This window comes from Pelophylax lessonae (genome assembly GCF_965119305.1).
Source record: "Pelophylax lessonae genome assembly, chromosome: 13".
NCBI classification, from domain to species: domain Eukaryota; kingdom Metazoa; phylum Chordata; class Amphibia; order Anura; family Ranidae; genus Pelophylax; species Pelophylax lessonae.
The window spans coordinates 116,464,530-116,482,370 of record NC_138780.1 but is presented as its reverse complement, the minus strand read 5'-3'; the positions used below and the strand labels follow the sequence as shown (position 1 = coordinate 116,482,370).

The 17,841-nt window shown below is 44.0% G+C and overlaps 1 protein-coding gene across 9 annotated transcripts in view; it reads left to right on the top strand.

Moving 5' to 3' along the window:
- RALGAPA1 (Ral GTPase activating protein catalytic subunit alpha 1) overlaps window positions 1–17,841 on the top strand; it is a 508,613-nt gene that overhangs the window by 333,985 nt on the left and 156,787 nt on the right. For all 9 annotated transcript variants that reach the window (XM_082275707.1, XM_082275706.1, XM_082275704.1 and 6 more), the window contains one exon: window positions 1,814–1,997. In XM_082275707.1, coding sequence (XP_082131833.1) covers window positions 1,814–1,997 — 184 coding nt within the window. The remainder of the gene's footprint in view (window positions 1–1,813; window positions 1,998–17,841) is intronic.

Here is a 17,841-nt window from a genome sequence, read left to right as displayed (position 1 = left end):
TTGACCTCGTTCAACGAGGGGTTGAGCTGAAACTGGCCTTGAGTACTATCAAGGGTCAGGTATTGGTCTTCTTTCAAAAGGCCCTTGGCCACACATTCCCTGGTGCATACTTTTCTTCAGGGAATTAGGCACTTGACCCCTCCAGTGTGGTCTGTGATGCCATCTTGGGACCTCAATTTGGTGCTCTCAGTCCTCCAAAAGCCTCCTTTTGAGAATCTTGGGGAGATTTCCCCTGCTTACGCTGTCCCAGAATGTGGCCTTTTTGGTGGCTTTCACCTCTGCGCGCAGGGTGTTCGAATTGGCAGCGTTACCCTGTCGTTCACCTTACTTGGTGGTTCTTCACCCCTGTCGTTCCTTTCTCACGTTGTCTCTAGTTTTCATTTGAATGAAGACATTGTGTTGCCTTCCCTGTGTCCCAGACCCTAACATCCGAAGGAGATTTCTTTGCATGCCCTGGATGTGGTCCGGGCTATTAGGTTGTACCTAGCATCTACGGAGAAAATCAGCCTCACTATTTGTGCTTATGGATGAGCCTCGGAAAGGGCTGTCCTATTCCTCTGCGACCATTTCCAGATGGATCAGACAGATGGTGATTCAGGCCTATTCCATCAAGGGTCAGGTTCCTCCTTTCCCTGTGAAGACGCACTCTACTTGGGCGCTCATTGCCTCCTGGGCCTTCCGTCATCAGGCGTCAGTGACGCAGGTTTGCAAGGCGGCCACCCGGTTGTCGGTGCACACTTTCACAAAGTTCTATAAAGTGGATGTGTTGGCATCTGCCGATGCTTCCTTTGGCCAAAAGGTTTTACAGGCTGCTATTTAGAGGACCTGGTCCTTTTTGAGGGTGTTTTTGTTTTTTCAGGTGAGCTCCAGTTGTTTTGGTTGAGCTCCTGTTTACCTGGTTGGCTATAGTTCGCCTTGGGAATTTCTTTTTTTGCTGTTCCCACCCCTCATGTTTAACACTGTTTTGGGATGTCCCAATGGTAAGATCATCGGGAGCTGTGTCCATCAATGAACGAAAGAGAAAATGGGATTTTGACTTACCGTAAAATCCATTTCTCTGATGTTAATTGACGGACACAGCACCCACCCCTCTGTGGAGTTGTAATTCTTCTGACATTGCTTGTAATAAAACTGAGTACCTATAGCAGAGAGAGGGAGTATACCCCCTGGGACTGCCCATAGGCGTAGCCAGCCTTTTTTTCTGCCGAAAACTCCTGTAGGGGGCAGAAAAAACCCAATGGTTAAGAAGTTCAGGAGCTGTGTCTATCAATGAGCATCAGAGAAATGGATTTTACGGTAAGTCAAAAAACCCATTTTTTTTTTTTTTTACCTGCAAAAAAAAAAAATTGGGCATTTATTTATTTTAAAAAGTAAACATCCTTTAAGGCAAAATGGGACCCTGGGCATGGTAGCAGTAATGAGCTCCCCCAATCTATTCATTTGACATTAACAAGGATTGCAACAGGTACAATAAAGCTGCCCTATTTACACTGTCTGTACTGCCATAGTGTGCCCCATTAGAAGCCAGCTGCTTACAATTACATCCTCTTGTGAAGAGACAGGTGAACCGGTATCAGCAGCTGCACTATCCACCTGGTTTACTGCAGGATGTCCAAGGTTTTAGCTGGACCCCCCTGGATGTTCACTGGGTCCTAAACTCATTTTAAGCCTTGTGGATAAATTGCTCATACAATGACAACCAATTACATATTAAGGTTATATTGCAGCTTGTTAAAGTTTGCAGTAAATGTTAAACAGTTACTATTTTTTTTGATAATATTGTGATTTTTTTTATATAAATTGTACTCTGCAGGTCTTGCATGACTGTGTCTATGGCTCCCAGCATTTTAGCAACCCACGGTACTTTCCCATGAGCCTTTCAGATCTGGCATCTGAAGACTATGACCCCTTTCTGCAGCTGGAATGTCTGAAAGAGCCCGAACCACTCCACTCCCCAGATTCTGAGCGCTCCACCAAGCTGCAACCCGTTACTGAAGGTATTTCATCTGTACATTTAGTCTATGGAAGATTGTGCTCTTTAAATGACAGGTTTATTCATAGCATGCTGGTAACATTTCTTAATTGAAGGAGGATAAAAAATAAATATGAATTAAAGTGGGGCGGCTAGTGTGCATACCTAACGCCACCTTCACTTTCTGCTGTGAACAAAAGTTTGGCTTCGTACAGGTAAGGTTTAAACAAAATGTTTCATTTATTTGCTTTGATACTTTGGTCTTCACTTTCTTCATAGCCTACCCAATGCTTCAGATGTATTAACCACTTTAATTGTGTGCACATAAACACTTTAGTGCATTGCCTCCAATGAGGGTTTAGTTTCAAGGGCAAATCATTCCAATAATCCCAGAAATGTTTCACAACCATCTTTTTTTGAAAAAAATTCAAACATCGTAAGTGATTTCAGAATTATCCATTAGGGGCAATAGCATTCCTGTATAACACTGTAGTATATTCCTTTAACACAGAACTCTAGGTAAACCTCTAAATATAAATATATATCTACTGAATATATCTCAAAAAATACATCTGTATAAGGTGTCTTGACTGCCAAAGGAATTCCAAGATTTACACAGCCTCTTCATATTGCACTGCCAGTAGAATAACACACAGTTATTATTCGCACAGTACAATACACAGACACTTTATTCAAAGATCATGGGTTATATTATTACAGGCACATAATTTGAGGAGATTGGACACTTGCAAACTTTTGAGTACACTAAAGATTCTTCAACCTAATTGCCTACAGAAGCAGTGTATGCAGATCGGTGTAACTTTGGGAACTGTATCTGGACCCCACTTTGTGGGGAAAGCCTGTAATGTTGCTTTGGGCACTGGATCCTATGTGAGACACTCACTTTGGCATTGTAACGCAGCAAAGTGCTATACAGGTTCAGGGCCATGGTCAATCACAATGGTTTCAAGTCCCTACAGACTACCCTGTGGGTATGCCCAGAGTGACTCGCAAAGCCTGGATTTTATACATCGTCCAGTGTCATGAACAAGTAAGGCAGGGTTACCCTGTATTTTTGACTGTTACGGTGTAAAACAGGACTATGCTTGCAATATATTTACTTTGAGATATGAAGTTTTCAAACTTGGTGCTGAAATTCATCCACTCAGAGTTTAGTGTTAGGTGGATGAACAGATATTACATCATGCCATTTGGGCCTGGGGCCCTTTATAAGGTAATGAGGTGCTTCCTCTCCCATCTTTTCACCTTTTCACCATTGCAGGGGCTGGTCTACACCTGGCTTACCTCTTACTCCTTTTTGACGCTCTTACCGTATCTCCTACACTCTAATTCATGAGTAGAGTGTGGCAGAGACCTAGTGAAAGGGAACCAACTCTAAACAGCAGAAGAACCTTCGTTCTGCCATAAGCCGGCTTAAACTCAGCCTCAGATTGACGATGCATCCCTTGCACTGGAGCAGGAACCAGTTTTAACACTGGCTACAGCATCTGATTCTAGTTCTTTTTCAGCATACAGTAAGCGGGCTATTTGACAGAAGCAGAATTCTCTGCATCTATGTCACAATTTCTAGGATCGATTATGGCTTTAATGCATCCACCTCAAAAATGCCCCAACTCTTGGCCTACTCCTGTTTCTCAACCAGAGTCAGCACCTGATATGCCAGTCCTAGATAATGTTGAATCTGAGAGCTATGGAGAGGATGTAGAGACAGTGTTGGAGAAAACTACAAAAGATTTCTCTCCCCCACAGTGTCACTTTATTGTTGAGGGAGCTTCCTGCAATATGCTTGTTAATGTTAAAAAGCTTGTTGCCTCTGTATGCAAAAGCTCCTAAAAGCTCTCTTTACTCTTGCAGACCCAGACCTGCAGCCAGACATGGCTGCTTTTTCAGTATGTCAAAGTGCAGATAACTGTACCAGGACAATGAATAACCAACATAACCATGTCTTTTAAGGAGCGTGTAGTTACAGAACAAATACAGTATCATTCATCTGCACTTTTTTTTATGTAGATGCCCTGGAACACATCATGAGACAAATATCTATGATGGCTCTCATCTCCACTCATATGCGTAGGATTCCCTGGCTAAAAGCTTGCAATGTAGAAACTGCCTATAAGAGGTAGAGGTGCCTCACACGCATGTCTTTTCAAGGAAAACATTTATTTGGTGAGGCACTCCTTTCCAGGAGTGGGCTGCCAGTTACTCTAAAGGAAGAGCACCTTCATGCTCTTCCAGCCTTTAACCTTTAAACCTAAGTACAGCCCTTCCTTTTTGGCACAAGGCTTGGTCCAAAAGGGCACCAAGCCCTCTTTAAAGCCATCAACACAATGAAGGGAGGCCCTCACTCCTTAGAGTGGGAGAATGTCTGTTACTGTTTGCATCTATCTACATCACAAGCCTGTGGAAAGGGGTTTCCAAAGATTACAAGATAGAATTCAAAACTGTACTGTGTCACTGCTTTTCTTCTTTCAAATCAACCATAAACTGTACTAAAACAATCAGATTTGCAAAAGATTGAACCACCTCTGGTTCCAATAAGTTGTACCAGTACCACCACAAGACAGGTTAAAAGGAATCTACTAAAACCTGTTCACAGTACCAAAGCCTAACGGAGGTATTCATTCTGTGCTGGACCTAAAATCTCTCAATATTTTTCATTGCATTCCAAATATAAGACAAAGGGGGACACAAGGCATCTGTGGGCATCCAGGATGCATATCTACACCACCTCATTTACCCTCCACATCAGCGATGTCTACGCTTTGAAGTAGGCAACCACTTTGAGGAATTACCTGACCTCTACTCCAAGGGTGTTTACAAAAATCTTAGCGCCTTGATTGCCTTTCTCAGAACTCCATGTGACAGGCTTATCTTGATAACTTTTTACTGCAAGATGCATCCCCCTTACAACTCTCAGCAAATATCCAAAGAGCAATTCAAAGGCTTCAAGCCTTTGGCTGGGTGATCAGCTTAAAATAAATCTGCTCTCTACCCTTTCATGCACCTAGAGTATCTAGGCTTCATCTCATCTCATACATCTCAGACAAAGGCCTTTGTCAATCAACTCTTAACTGTGGAAAATCATTCCTTCTCTGCAATTTTGAACGATTTTATAACAGATGAAAATGACGCTGGGGAGGAGTTTTCTACTCCTTGACTGTTCAAGGAACATGGTCAAGGAGGGAAACAAAACTTCCCATTAGCATCCTGGAGCTCAGAGCTGTCAGGATGTTCCTCTGGAACTGGACCCCTCTTCTAAAGGGACATCCAATTTGGGTGCAAACAGACAATTCCCCCACAGTGACATATATATCAACCATCAAGGGGAAACGCATGGCTGCTGTGAAGGGAGTGAACCAGATTCTTTTGTGGACACTGTCTATCGATTTCTGCGACCCAAATCCCATTAGGGGACATTTGGCTGGTGGATTATCTCAGCTGTCACCGCTTGGATTAAGGCTAATGGTCTCTTCATTCAGATGTGTTCAATCTGATATGTCTAAATGGGGGACTCCAGATGTGGACATCCTGTCTTCCAGGTAAACCATAAACTAGCTCTATTTGTACCAAGACCAAAACCAGGGATCCTCTAGCTCTGGCGTCTGATACTTAAGTTATCTCCTGTTATCGCCTTCACTTTTGATTCATGGAGTGGGGTAGGTTTATAGAGGGGGGAGGGTCCTCAAAAGCTTGCCAGGTTCCAATCACCTTAAAGTGTGAGCTTATACCTGTAATGATATCACATACTGGGCACGCGATAATCCGTGTCCAGCAGCCATGTTGTCCTGGAATCCTAGGTCGGTCATGACTGGTTTGTAGAACAGTTATACAGCAAATACCTAGGAATGTACCTCCATAGCCTTTTCATTAATTTAGCTCACATTTCAAAGAAATGTTAGAGGGGATTGAAAGCGACCTATCGTAAAACTATATCAGAATCTTTCAGTTCTGTCACCCGTAGTTTGTAGGGCAATTAAATCCATTCGAAAATAAATATAGCGTGCCATAAAATGTCTACCCACAGCTAATAGGGATTGTAAAAGCAGTCAAGATTTATCTGAACTCTGAGACCCCCCTTCCCAATTTAGAATTCATAAACCAGATATTACACGTTAATAAATAAATATAAATTTTTTATAAGGATATCATACCAAACAAATTGAGGTCATACCTGACTAAGCTAGATCCCACAGAAGTGGAGATGGCAGTCTCCTACCTCTTGGGTGACAGGCTTATGCAAGATACCCTGTGTTTAGTATCCCTGGACACAAAATTGAATGCTAAACAATAATATACCTGTTTCCAGATACGACCTATACATATTAGAAGATATTAATATTAGTATAAAACCGCGTGTAAAGGAGGGCCATGATACAGTCCTAAACACAATGGCCACTCCTTAGCTGCGTAATTGGTCAAATCACTGACAACCCCCCTGTGCTATCAGAGAAAAAGGAAGCTGCTCCTGAAGTTGACAGCTTTTGTTAACATTAAACCACGGAACACCTAACAGGACTTGAGAGCCACTGTACCATTTTTGCTTATTCGCTGAACTCTGCTGAAACCAGGACATTGCAAGTATTCTTCATTTTCAACCCTTTTTTTTTTATTCTCTGTTTTATTGTTCCTTTATTTCTTTGTAACACACTTTTTCCAGTAAACATTTTATTTGCACCACTTTGACCTTTTCATTTTTAAACTCTATTTGGAAGTGTGTTAAAACTGTCTCTAATGCTTTAATTGCCAGCTAAAAGAAGCCCTGTCTCTTTAAGAGTACTACTATATATGATAAATCTCTGAACATACCTGTCTGTGTTGACTGTGTGTATACAGACATTTATGTTTCATAATTGCGAATATTGTGAAGGGTTGATATGCCCAAAAGCTATCTGGTGGCAGTTTGGAGCTGTAAAGGGTTAATTGCTTAAATAACTTAATGCATTAACTATCACTCTCAGCCTGCTGGCATCTAGATTATGGCTTCACATGCTGGAAAATCTTTGTGCAAGGTGCAGCTGAGAGTGGCATTGTTGCGTAAGTGACAGCGCGATGTGAGATTGGTCAGTCCTTTGTCACGTGTTGGTGAGAAGGGCAGGGGTCTGACATTGGGTTTCATCACAATACCCCATGGTCATCTATAAATGATTGCCTATGTACTGTTCTGTACTCCAAGATAATGAATTTGCAGGTAATTTAAAATTTCTCTTACCTTTTGTTGCTGCTAAGAAATACACTATTGAAATCGCTCCCCCTTCCCCTTTCTTAGTCTGCTGACTGGCCAGTGAAGGAACAGCAGACTGGTAAAGTCATCCTTATGTGCACTTTGTTTTGTCAGAATATTTGCAGCTGGCTCCCAGTCCATCCCTCTCTCTATTTGGGGAATTAAGGGACTTAAATCAAGTCAAGTTTAGGCACTTACATTAGTTCCATTAAAAAAAAAAAATACATGTAATGATTTGTTAATACACATGAGGCTTACTTAGCATGTTGCTTCTGGATTAACCTGGAGATGAGCTGTAATCAAAGAGTTTAAAATAGATATTAGTCTTAAAGAGACATTATCAGCAGACCAATAATTTCAGCAAAAATATTCCTATAAGATTTTCTGTACATTTCCCATATATTTTGCCTGTTCTTTTTTTGTAAAAGCCTCCCTTGTGAATAAATCCAAAAGCTCTAAGATTGCTGATTGGTTCTGCCATCTGGGAGGTGATGTCAGCATCCCCAAAAGACTCAGGGCTGCCAATCAAGTAACACTATAGAATTTATGTTAAAGCGTAACTCCACTTTTGTTGAGGAAAAAAAAAACATTCCCCTCTGAGTGATCTCTGTACATTACAAGGATTTTAACAAACGTTGTTGCAGGTTCCTACCTTTTGTTGTTCTGAAGAAATCATTGTTTGTTCCTCTGTCCCTCTGTGCTGAGTGGGTCAAATGGTAGGGGTTTCATAATTATCTATCAGCTGTGGCAGCTGCAGGGCTCTAATAAGGAAATCTGCTGGGCCTGCATCCCTTTAGAGGTGTCCTATGAGAGTATCTCACCAAAAATGACATTTTTGTTGCCGGGGATGCCTAAAATCTAACTTTTATTTTAGGCAGACTTCTGGGAAAATTGGTGAGCCAATCACACAAGCAGGAAATTATGTTTCTGGGGTGTGGTCAGTTCATATTCTGTGTACAGAACAACTCCAGATAGCCATATTGCATTGCATTTTCAGAAAATTACAACAGCTGCAAATTAAAAAAGGAAAGGTAATTTTTAATAACATTCAATTACAATATGAATTGTGTCGCAGCTGTACACGGTTTATTGTTTTTATTTATTTTATTTATTTTCCCATGAAAGTGGAGTTAGCTTTAAAGTGATTGTAAAGTCTTGTTTTATTTATATTTAAAACACAAAAAAAATGTTCTACTTACCTCCTCTGTGCAGTTGGTTTTGCACAGAGTAGCCCAGATCCTCCTCTTCTTGAGTCCCTCTTCTGCTCTCCTAGCCCCTCCCTCCTAGTGAGTGCCCCCACAGCAAGCAGCTTGCTATGGGGGTACCCGAGGCAAGTCACAGCTCCGTGTATCCATTCAGACACAGAGCTGCGGCCTGACCCTGCCCCCTTTCTCTCCTCCTCATTGACTGACTGACTTTGACCGCAGCTGGAGCCAATTGCGCCGCTGCTGTGTCTCAGCCAATCAGGAGGGAGACTCCCTGGGCAGCCGAGGCATTCGTGGGCTTTGCTGGACAGAGATTGGCTCAGGTAAGTATTAGGGGAGCTGAGATTGGCTCAGGTAAGTATTAGGGGAGCTGAAGGGGGCTGCTACACACAGGAGGCTTTTTATCTTAATGCGTAGAATGCATTGAGATAAAAAAAAAAAAAACCTTCTGACTTTACAACCCCTTTATAGTACGATTTTTCTTTGCTTCTTCTCTTAGCTGCTACACAATAGGTTATGTAGGGTGGTTAAGGGGAGGGGCAAAGAAGCTGGGCAAGCACAGGGAGTAATTAGACACTCTCAGAAGAAAAGAGAGCTATAATGTGCAAAGAATAGACAATTCAGATTTTCTGTCAAATTCAAAGGCACATTGCAAATGAATAAAAATGAATTTATGCAAAGAAAAGACACTTGCAAGTAAGCATGTAAAATACCTAATTTTGGTGTGCTTCTACTTGCAAAATTTTATGTTGGTGACATAGCCTTTATTAAATGGGCACACAGCTAGGTCATGTAGTCTTCTATATTTAAAGCTTTTTTTCTTTTCAATACAGTTTGACAGTTACCCCAGTTGTAGTATAGAAAGCATTTTTTTTGTTTTTTTTTCAAAGTGTAACTAGTTTGAACATTGTTCAGTGTGTAATCTGTTTTTCCCCTCACTGTGATGCCTACAAAAATATTGAGTGCCAAAATAAACTTTTATATCCATAATTCAGGTTTTTCACACCAAAAAATAGAGGAGGGCGTCAAGCCAGGTCCCCTAATGGTAAAAACAGCAATTCTATTAGCAATCATGGCACCAGTTGAAGGTTTGTCAGCGGGATGTCATACACAAATCATTTCATTTCTTGGATCAGCAAATAAATTGAATCCTCCATATGGGTCTCAATTCATCCATGGGATTTAGACTTGTTTAGACTGCAGCCTCATTTCCTGGATTTAAAAGCATCTTTTAAAATGAGCACAGAAGTTATTAGATGCCAAGTTCTTGCTTCTAGACCTACTTTTTTTGTTTTTGAATAATAAGATGTTCCTACCGCGATGATTGATTATAACATCGGGATGCATGTTTTTTGTGAGCTGGAAATGATTGGAACATGACATTGTTCATACTTGAGGGCTCTGTGTCTTGCCCTATGATAACGTGCCACCCATGGACTAATCATTATCTTTCAGCTCCTCTGCTGTTGAACTTGTTGTTTGATACACAGCAAGTTACACTTGTTGGCGGCCAGGGATGCTTATCTTCTATTGTGTGAGCCACCCCTGCATGATCTGCACTGGTTTTATACCCAGCCCATCACTGTCAGAGTTTATAACCATGAATTACATGTATGCAACTATACTTGAACTAATCCAGATTGTGGGTCTATAGAACTCCTTGAATATGAATTTACGATCATCTGAATTTGCCTAGTGGCTAGAGGTCATTGAGACATTTGTTTTCCTTATCCTTTCAGTTGTGAAAAGTTGTGCTTTAGCGCTATGGGATCCTAATGTGCATTGGGGCATTTTATCAGCCTATATGACAACACTGTCTGAATTTTAATTACGTAAGGGAGGCACAGTCCATTATAAATTTTGTACAGTTAAAACTTTTGATTGGAACACATCTAATCTCTTTATACCTTTTTTCTTATTTTGTGTTTGAAAACTACATTTCTCTTTCATTCATTGACGCACACGCTTCTGATCATCTTAACCATTGGGTTATCCTGCCCCTAACAGGAGTAGGACACGCTTTTTCTCCTGGATTTTTTCTTGTGAGATCTATATTCAACTGCTGGACTGGGCGATGAGCTGGATAATCTAGATCCAGTGGTTACCCCAGTCTGGCCTTCGCACACAGACCTTACCTCTGCGCTAGGTCGGCCGCGACATAGCCCTACCGGACAGGGGCTGGCCTGCCAGTTAAACGTCTTACAAGGTCGCATATGACGTGTCCCGGCCCGAGTTGCTTTGTTTCTCCTGGCCGACAGCCCCACACTGGTTCCTGGTATAGTAACCCCCCCCCCCCAGGAGGGTTTTAGAGTGGATCGGGCCCCTCCATGGGGCAACCACACCCGTTCCCATTAGGCACTCCCTTCATCAGTCTGGTGGTCACTGTGAGCCATCCCGCCCTCCATCCCCCCCTCCACTGATGCTGGGGCTGTGGGGGTGGCCTGGTTAACCGCCTAGGGTTGGGACAGGGTGCTGTGCTGGCAATGGGGGAGTACTCCGCCAGCGAATGGGCGATCGTTTGTGGGGGGAGCTGTACCTGTGGGTGGGGGCTTCTACCAGTGCCCCCCTTCCTGCCTGTGCCATTTTCTGAGGCCTAGGGATCCCTCCTGGGTCCCTGGGAGCCTCAAGGTGCCACCATTTTCTTGTAGCCTGTGTGCTTAATGGACGGCGGCAATGTTTGTGTAGTCCGGTAGCCTTTTTTTGGTGGTTTGCCATTAGAAATAGCAGGGCTCATGACAGTGGAGCCCTCTGGGCAGCTATTTCAGAGGTGGGAGCCCCTCCTCGTCCCCTGGTGCTGACTCCAGGATCTTTTCATTTCCTGATCGAGGTTTGTGCAGAGCAGATTCTTCTGGTAGCTGGGGTGCCTGGTTTCTGCGGGGTGGTGATTCTGGTGGGGTCCTCTTCCTCTCTACTGGGGATCGATTGGTGCTCTGTGGCTGGAAACTGGTTGGGCTGCCAGAGCGGTGGGGGTTGTCCCTTAGCAGTGTTTTACACTTTTTTGTGGGGTCCCCCTGGTGTCTCATGGAGTCTTTGGAGCATATCTCCCCACCTGATCCCCTCTCTGAGGCTACGGGGCCCTCCGGTCCTATCCATCCATCAATGCACTGACGTCGGTCCTGGAATCCTTGGAGTCTCGGTAAGGGGTGGCTTTTGGGCAACAGGCTGGCAAAAAGTGCCCCTCTGCCTTCCCCATGCCTCATCTGTCACATCATTCATCCTGAATCTCTGATTCAGCCGCCACTGACATGGATCACACTGCTGGGTCTGTGACCACGCGCCTTCAATCCTCAGATAGTGTGAAGGACTCCTCCACTTCTGCAACGGCGTACCAAAAGGTGCTGGTGGACGCGCTGATTGTAGCTGTGCGTGAGACCTTAAAGATGGTGGATGTAGCTGAAGCTGCGGTGGAGACGCAGGTTCTCTTTGGCATTCACAAGCCATCAAGAGCGGAAAAGGTGTTCCCTTTCCCTTCCTATTTTGACAGAATTGTCACTAAATAGTGGGGACGACCAAAGTGTCCCCTTGGGGTTTCTAAGCAATTTTGCTAGGCGATACCCCTATGAGGAGTCCCATCTTAAGAAGTGGACTATTCCACCCTCCGGTTTCCAGATTTAACAAGGCAACCATGATGCTAGTTGATGAGTCCCCCCACCTTTAAGGACCCGGCTGACAGGAAGGAGGAGGCTGTGGCCCGCAATATGTACACCCTGGCTGGTTCAGCACTGATGCCAATATTCACCATTGCCCTGGTGTCGCAGACTGACCGAAAGGGCTAGGCTTTTGCACCATGACCTGGAGGGGGAGTAGCTCCCCCCTGCCTTTAAGGGGGGTTGGTGAAATTCTCGCGCTGTCTCTATTATATACCTAGTTATCTCCTTTAATGCTGCAGGTACTATTATTGGTAACCTACACAATACAGATACTTATAGTTGGGGGGAGTACCGCGCTTTAAAGGTGCCTAATGCAAAATTAATCAAAACATATAAATATATATGTGAGAAAGTGCCTTAGTGCTAATCAATATAATATTCACAAAATGTGCATCACAGCATACTAAATAAAGTAAAATCCTATCAAATATAGATCCTCCAATCCATAAACAATTAGGTGGTTAAAACTACTGAATAAATATAATATTTCATAAATCAAAAGTACATATATAATTTAAAGTGACAAAATTGTAAACTTGCTAATACGTGACCATCTAATAAAATATTTTTGTGCTCTTAAATAGGTGATTGAAATATAAAGTGCTAAAGTGTCCTTAAAAATATAAATATATGGTGATCAACCAAGTCTTCTTATCCAAAACCGCATGCAGGTGCTCTTCTGTGCAGTGACCACTAGGTGTCCTAAGCGCTCACCTCAATACTCTTTTAAAAAAGCCTTGTATTGTATGCCTCAGAGTACTGCTCCTTCCTCCTTATTGGCGTATGGGTACCATGATACGTAATCGATTTTTCTCCCTTTTTTTTATATATGCAGCGATGTGCCAGGAGATAATCTGTGGACCTTTTGTGTCTCCAAAAAACAAAGCGGGCCAATATAGTGAAGTATGTCCCGTATTTTATTAAATAAATAAGAGTAACACTCACATTGCTTATCGTCTTTTCCAGAGCATAACAAACAAATCGTTGCCGATACGATGATCAGTAATGTGGAAGTTAAATATTTAGATAGTCTCTGCAGATTGCTTTCCATTCCCAGCACTCCGTCCTCCAACTTCACCACCAGCCACAGCTTCACATGACAGTCCTTGTGTAGGCCGACTTTTATTAGATGGTCACGTATTAGGAAGTTTACAATTTTGTCACTTTAAATTATATATGTACTGTTGATTTATGAAATATTATATTTATTCAGTAGTTTTAACCACCTAATTGTTTATGGATTGGAGGATCTATATTTGATAGGATTTTATTTTATTTAGTATGCTGTGATGCACATTTTGTGAATATTATATTGAGAAGCACTAAGGCACTTTTTCACATATATATTTATATGTTTTGATTAATTTTGCATTAGGCACCTTTAAAGCGCGGTACTCCCCCCTGCCTTTGCTAAACTTGCAGACCAAGCTGGTCCAGGGGCTGCAGTTTATCAGTGATCTTTATATCTTCATATCTTTGGATACGGCCCCCCTATTGGCTCGGCTCTCTGTTTCGGCAGTGGTCCTTTGGTGTGTCTTGTGGCTCAAATGCTGGTCTGTGGACCAGACTTCTAAAAAGGCCTTGAGTGATCTTCCCTTTCAAGGAGATCACCTGTTTGGTGCTACCCTGGATGACATTAATAAATGTCTCACGGGGGGAAGAGTACCTTTCTTCTGCAGGCTACTAAGGGCAAGGACCCTCATTGTAGATGTGGGCCCTTGGCTCACAAGAAGGTTTTTCGTCCCTCAGGGTCAACTGACAAGGGATCGGAGCCCTTTGGGATCTCCTCTGGAGGATCCAAGGGAACTTGGTTTGGCAAGTCAAGAGCGGACTTCTCCAGACCCGAATACAAGGCCCCTTCAGCATGAAGGTGCTCCCTCACCCGTATTTGGGGTGGAGGGACATCTTCCCTGTTTCCTGGACCCATGGACCCTCCTCGTACAAGTCAAGTGGGTCCATGAGGTCATTCGGTCCGGCTTCAAGATTGAGTTTCGTTCTTGTCCTCTGGTAAGTTTCTTCCTTTCAACGTGGGACTGTCCCTGGTCCACTTACAGGCTCTTTTTGAGGGAGTGCAAGACCTTTTACTTTAAGGGGTGACGGTCCTGGTTCCGACTTCGGAACGTTTTCAGGGGCTTGTACTCAAATCCGTTTACAGTCCCCAGAAAGGAAGGCAAGGTGCGTCCAATTCTGGACCTCCAGGCGCTGAACTGCTTTGTGTGGGTGCAGAAGTTCAGAATGGAGTCCATTCGCACGGTGGTGGCTTTCCTGCATCAGGGGGATTTTTCTTGCCTCCATCGACGCTTATCTTCACATTCCAATATGTGTCAGTCTCCAGCGCTTTCTCCGCTTTGCTGTGGGAGAGAAGCATTATCAGTTTGTGGCGTTACCCTTTGGTCTCGCTTCTGCTCCTCGGGTCTACACGAAAGTGTTCGCCCCGGTGCTAGCGTTGTTACGCCAATGGGGGATTGCGGTTCTGGGCTACTTGGACGGCTTCCTTCTGCGAGCGGAGTCTCCTACTGCTCTGGTGGAAAACCTAGAGATCACCATACGAGCTTGAGGGTGTTTGGCTGGATCCTGAATTTTCAGAAGTCTTCTCTGGTTCAGTCCAGCTTGGGCTATCTGGGTCTGACTCTGGACTCGGCCTTAGCCAGAGTGCTCCTTCCTCTGGACAAACTCCAGAAACTGCAGGCTGTAATTCACCTCCTGCTGTCCAGCAGCTTGTGATCCCTCCAGACTTGCATGCAGTTGCTGGGCCTAAAGGTGTCTACCTTTTTGAGGTGGTTCTGTTTGCACAGTTCCATACGAGGTCCCTTCAAGGGAGATTCTGGACAAATGGGACAAGAATCTGCAGTCTCTGGACAATCAGATCCAGCTGATCCGGGGAACGATGGAGTCCCTGATATGGTGGCTTCGTTCTTTGGTGCTTCAGCTGCGCAAATCCTTCCTCCCCTTGTATTGAACAGTGGTCACCACAGATGCCAGCCTGTTTGGCTGAGGAATCGTCCTCGGCACAATTTCTGCTCAGGGGGTCTGGACCCTGGAAGAGTCCAGGAAAAAAAAAAAAAAATGGACCATTCTGGATAGGTTTATAATTGTACCCCTGTGGTTTCCACAATGTTAGTGGTCATCACCTGGCTCTAAAACATGTGCAAAAAAAGGAGTTCTCTGGAAGAAACCAGAGAGCCTTATTGGGAAGAGCAATTAACCACGCGCAGGGGTGTAAACCAATACAAGATTTTTATTCTAGCAATTCAAGTGATAGTGTTGCTAAAAAGTGGTGCGTTCAGTAGAAATAGTGCAATGTGACAAACCATGCATAGAATTGCAACCAAAGATATAACAAAATGAAGTAAAAACAAGGTTGCCACTTGAAGACAGTTCCCATGGCATATTACCGTATCAATTGATGTATCAAGATGATAGTTAGGGAAATGCTAAAAGTGCCAAACACCTGAAAGCTCGAGCTATTGGCGTGGTGGCAGACAGAGAGCCCCTAAAGGCTATGTCCCAGAGTTTTGGAGGTGATAATATATAATTGATGATTGCAATGTGAGTGGGCAGCACCTGGATGAGTGGTCGACACATGAGGAGCAATCATGTAAGAACAAGATGGAACATCCATACAGACCCAATGTGCGGTAAGGTAGGATTTAAGTTTTTCCTTGACTATCCCCAGTATAGTAAATACACAGTATCTCCAACCCTCACTAATGTAAAGGCAGGTAGGGGGTGACAAACACTGGGGTGCGGTGTGGAGCACAGTAAGGATCCTGGTAGATGGTACTCGATTGGGAGTCTGCAATATCCTTAGTAGATGCAAATGCAGTGAGATAAAGTGTCAGTTTGTATTATGCATGGATATGCAGACTGTACCTCAATCAGTTCAAGTCCTGGGCATCCTGGTCTGGGTGTCTCACGAGGGATGAATAATGGTGAGATGGATTGCTCTCGTGCTGTGCCTGGTCAAGGTGTTCACGTAGAGGTAAACCTCCGGGATCACAATAGCCGATGTGGAGGGGCACAGCGGCGGCAGTGACGATACGCCGCTGTATGCAGAGCTGCCAGTCAGGCTTGTGCAGGGATCACATGGGCGACTTCTGTTCAAGATTGACGTCAACACATTTCGCAATTCAGTTGCATAGCTTCATCTGGAAGAGTCCAGACTACCGATCAATGTCTTGGTACTCTGAGCGATGAGACTGTGCCTGGAACATTCAATTTGACAATGCCACAGCCATAGTTTACACCAGGGGGGTACAAAAAGTGTCGTGGCGGCTCTGGAGGTAGCCTGAATTCTAAGGTGGGCAAAACTGTTTGTTCCAGCCCTCTCCACTGTACACATTCCCGGCGTGGAAAACTGGCAGGCGGATTACTTCAGTCGGCAGACGTTGGACCAAGGGGAGTGGCCCCTTATCCGGAGGGGTTTCATCAAATGTTTCTCTGGTGGGGCATCCCCAAGGTGGATCTGTTGGCGTCCCTCTGCACCAGAAAGGTGCAGAGGTTTGTGGCTCTGTCACGGGATCCTCTGGTGGTCGCCACTGATGCGCTGGTGGCCCCGTGGGGGTCAGTATCGTCTAATTTATGCCTTCCCTCCTCTCAAGCTTCTGGCTCGACTTCTACGCAGGATCGAGAAGGGATTCCGGTCATCTTGGCCCCAGACTGGCCTTGCCGGGCTTGGTACGTCGATCTGGTGCGGCTGGTCACCAATGTTCCTTGGAAGCTTCCTCTCAGGGAGGATCTGCTGTCCCAAGGACCAATCTCCCATCCTGCCTTAGTCGCTGGCTTTGACGGCTTGGCTGTTGAACGCCAGGTTCTGATGGATAGAGGTTTGTCTGAGTCCGTGATTCCAATGCTGTTAAAAGCTAGAAAATCTACTTCTAGGAAGATCTACTATCGTACGTAGAAGATGTACATTGTATGGTATGAGTCTCTTGGGGTTCATCCTCGCTTTTCTTTTCGGTGGCTCAGATCTGGACCTTCAGCGGGTTGAGCAGAAACTTGCCTTGAGTACTATCAAGGGTCAGGTGTCGGCCTTAGCAGTCTTCTTTCAACAGCCCTTGGCCACATACTCCTTGGTGCATACTTTTCTTCAGGGAGTTAGGCACGACACCTCCAGTGCGGCCTCTGTTGCCGCCTTGGGACCTCAATTTGGTGCTCCCTCCCCTCCAGAAGCCTCCTTTTGAGAGTCTTGGGGAGATTCCCCTGCTTACGCTGTCCCAGAAGGTGGCCTTTTTGGTGGCTTTCACCTCTGCACACAGGGTGTCAGAATTGGCGGCGTTACCCTGTCGTTCACCTTACTTGGTGGTTCACAGTGATAAGGTAGAGAAGAAAATGAAGGTTGGATCAATGCAAAACTTAGGCCCACATCCCAAATATATTGAAAGAAACAATGAGGAAAGAAATGCCTCTAGGGGGGAATTTAATGGTCAAATAGTGGATTAACTCAAAGGTCAAGTAGAGCAAACAAGAATGTCATGGAATATGTATAAAAAATACAAAATCACTTTGTAACCATAAATTAAAAATCAATAACATGATCATGGTGAGCTGGTATACACGCAGGTATTAAATTGCAAGACCAATTGAACAAACATGGATGGAAATACAAATATATCAATAATGAGTAGACACTGTAAACTGTCAAAACCCCTGTTGCCACCACCCAACGTGTTTCAGAGATTCCTCCTTCAGTGGTACAAGTAGGGTACAGTGTCTCTGAAATTACATCAACAAACATTTGTGTGTGTATGTATATATATATATATATATATA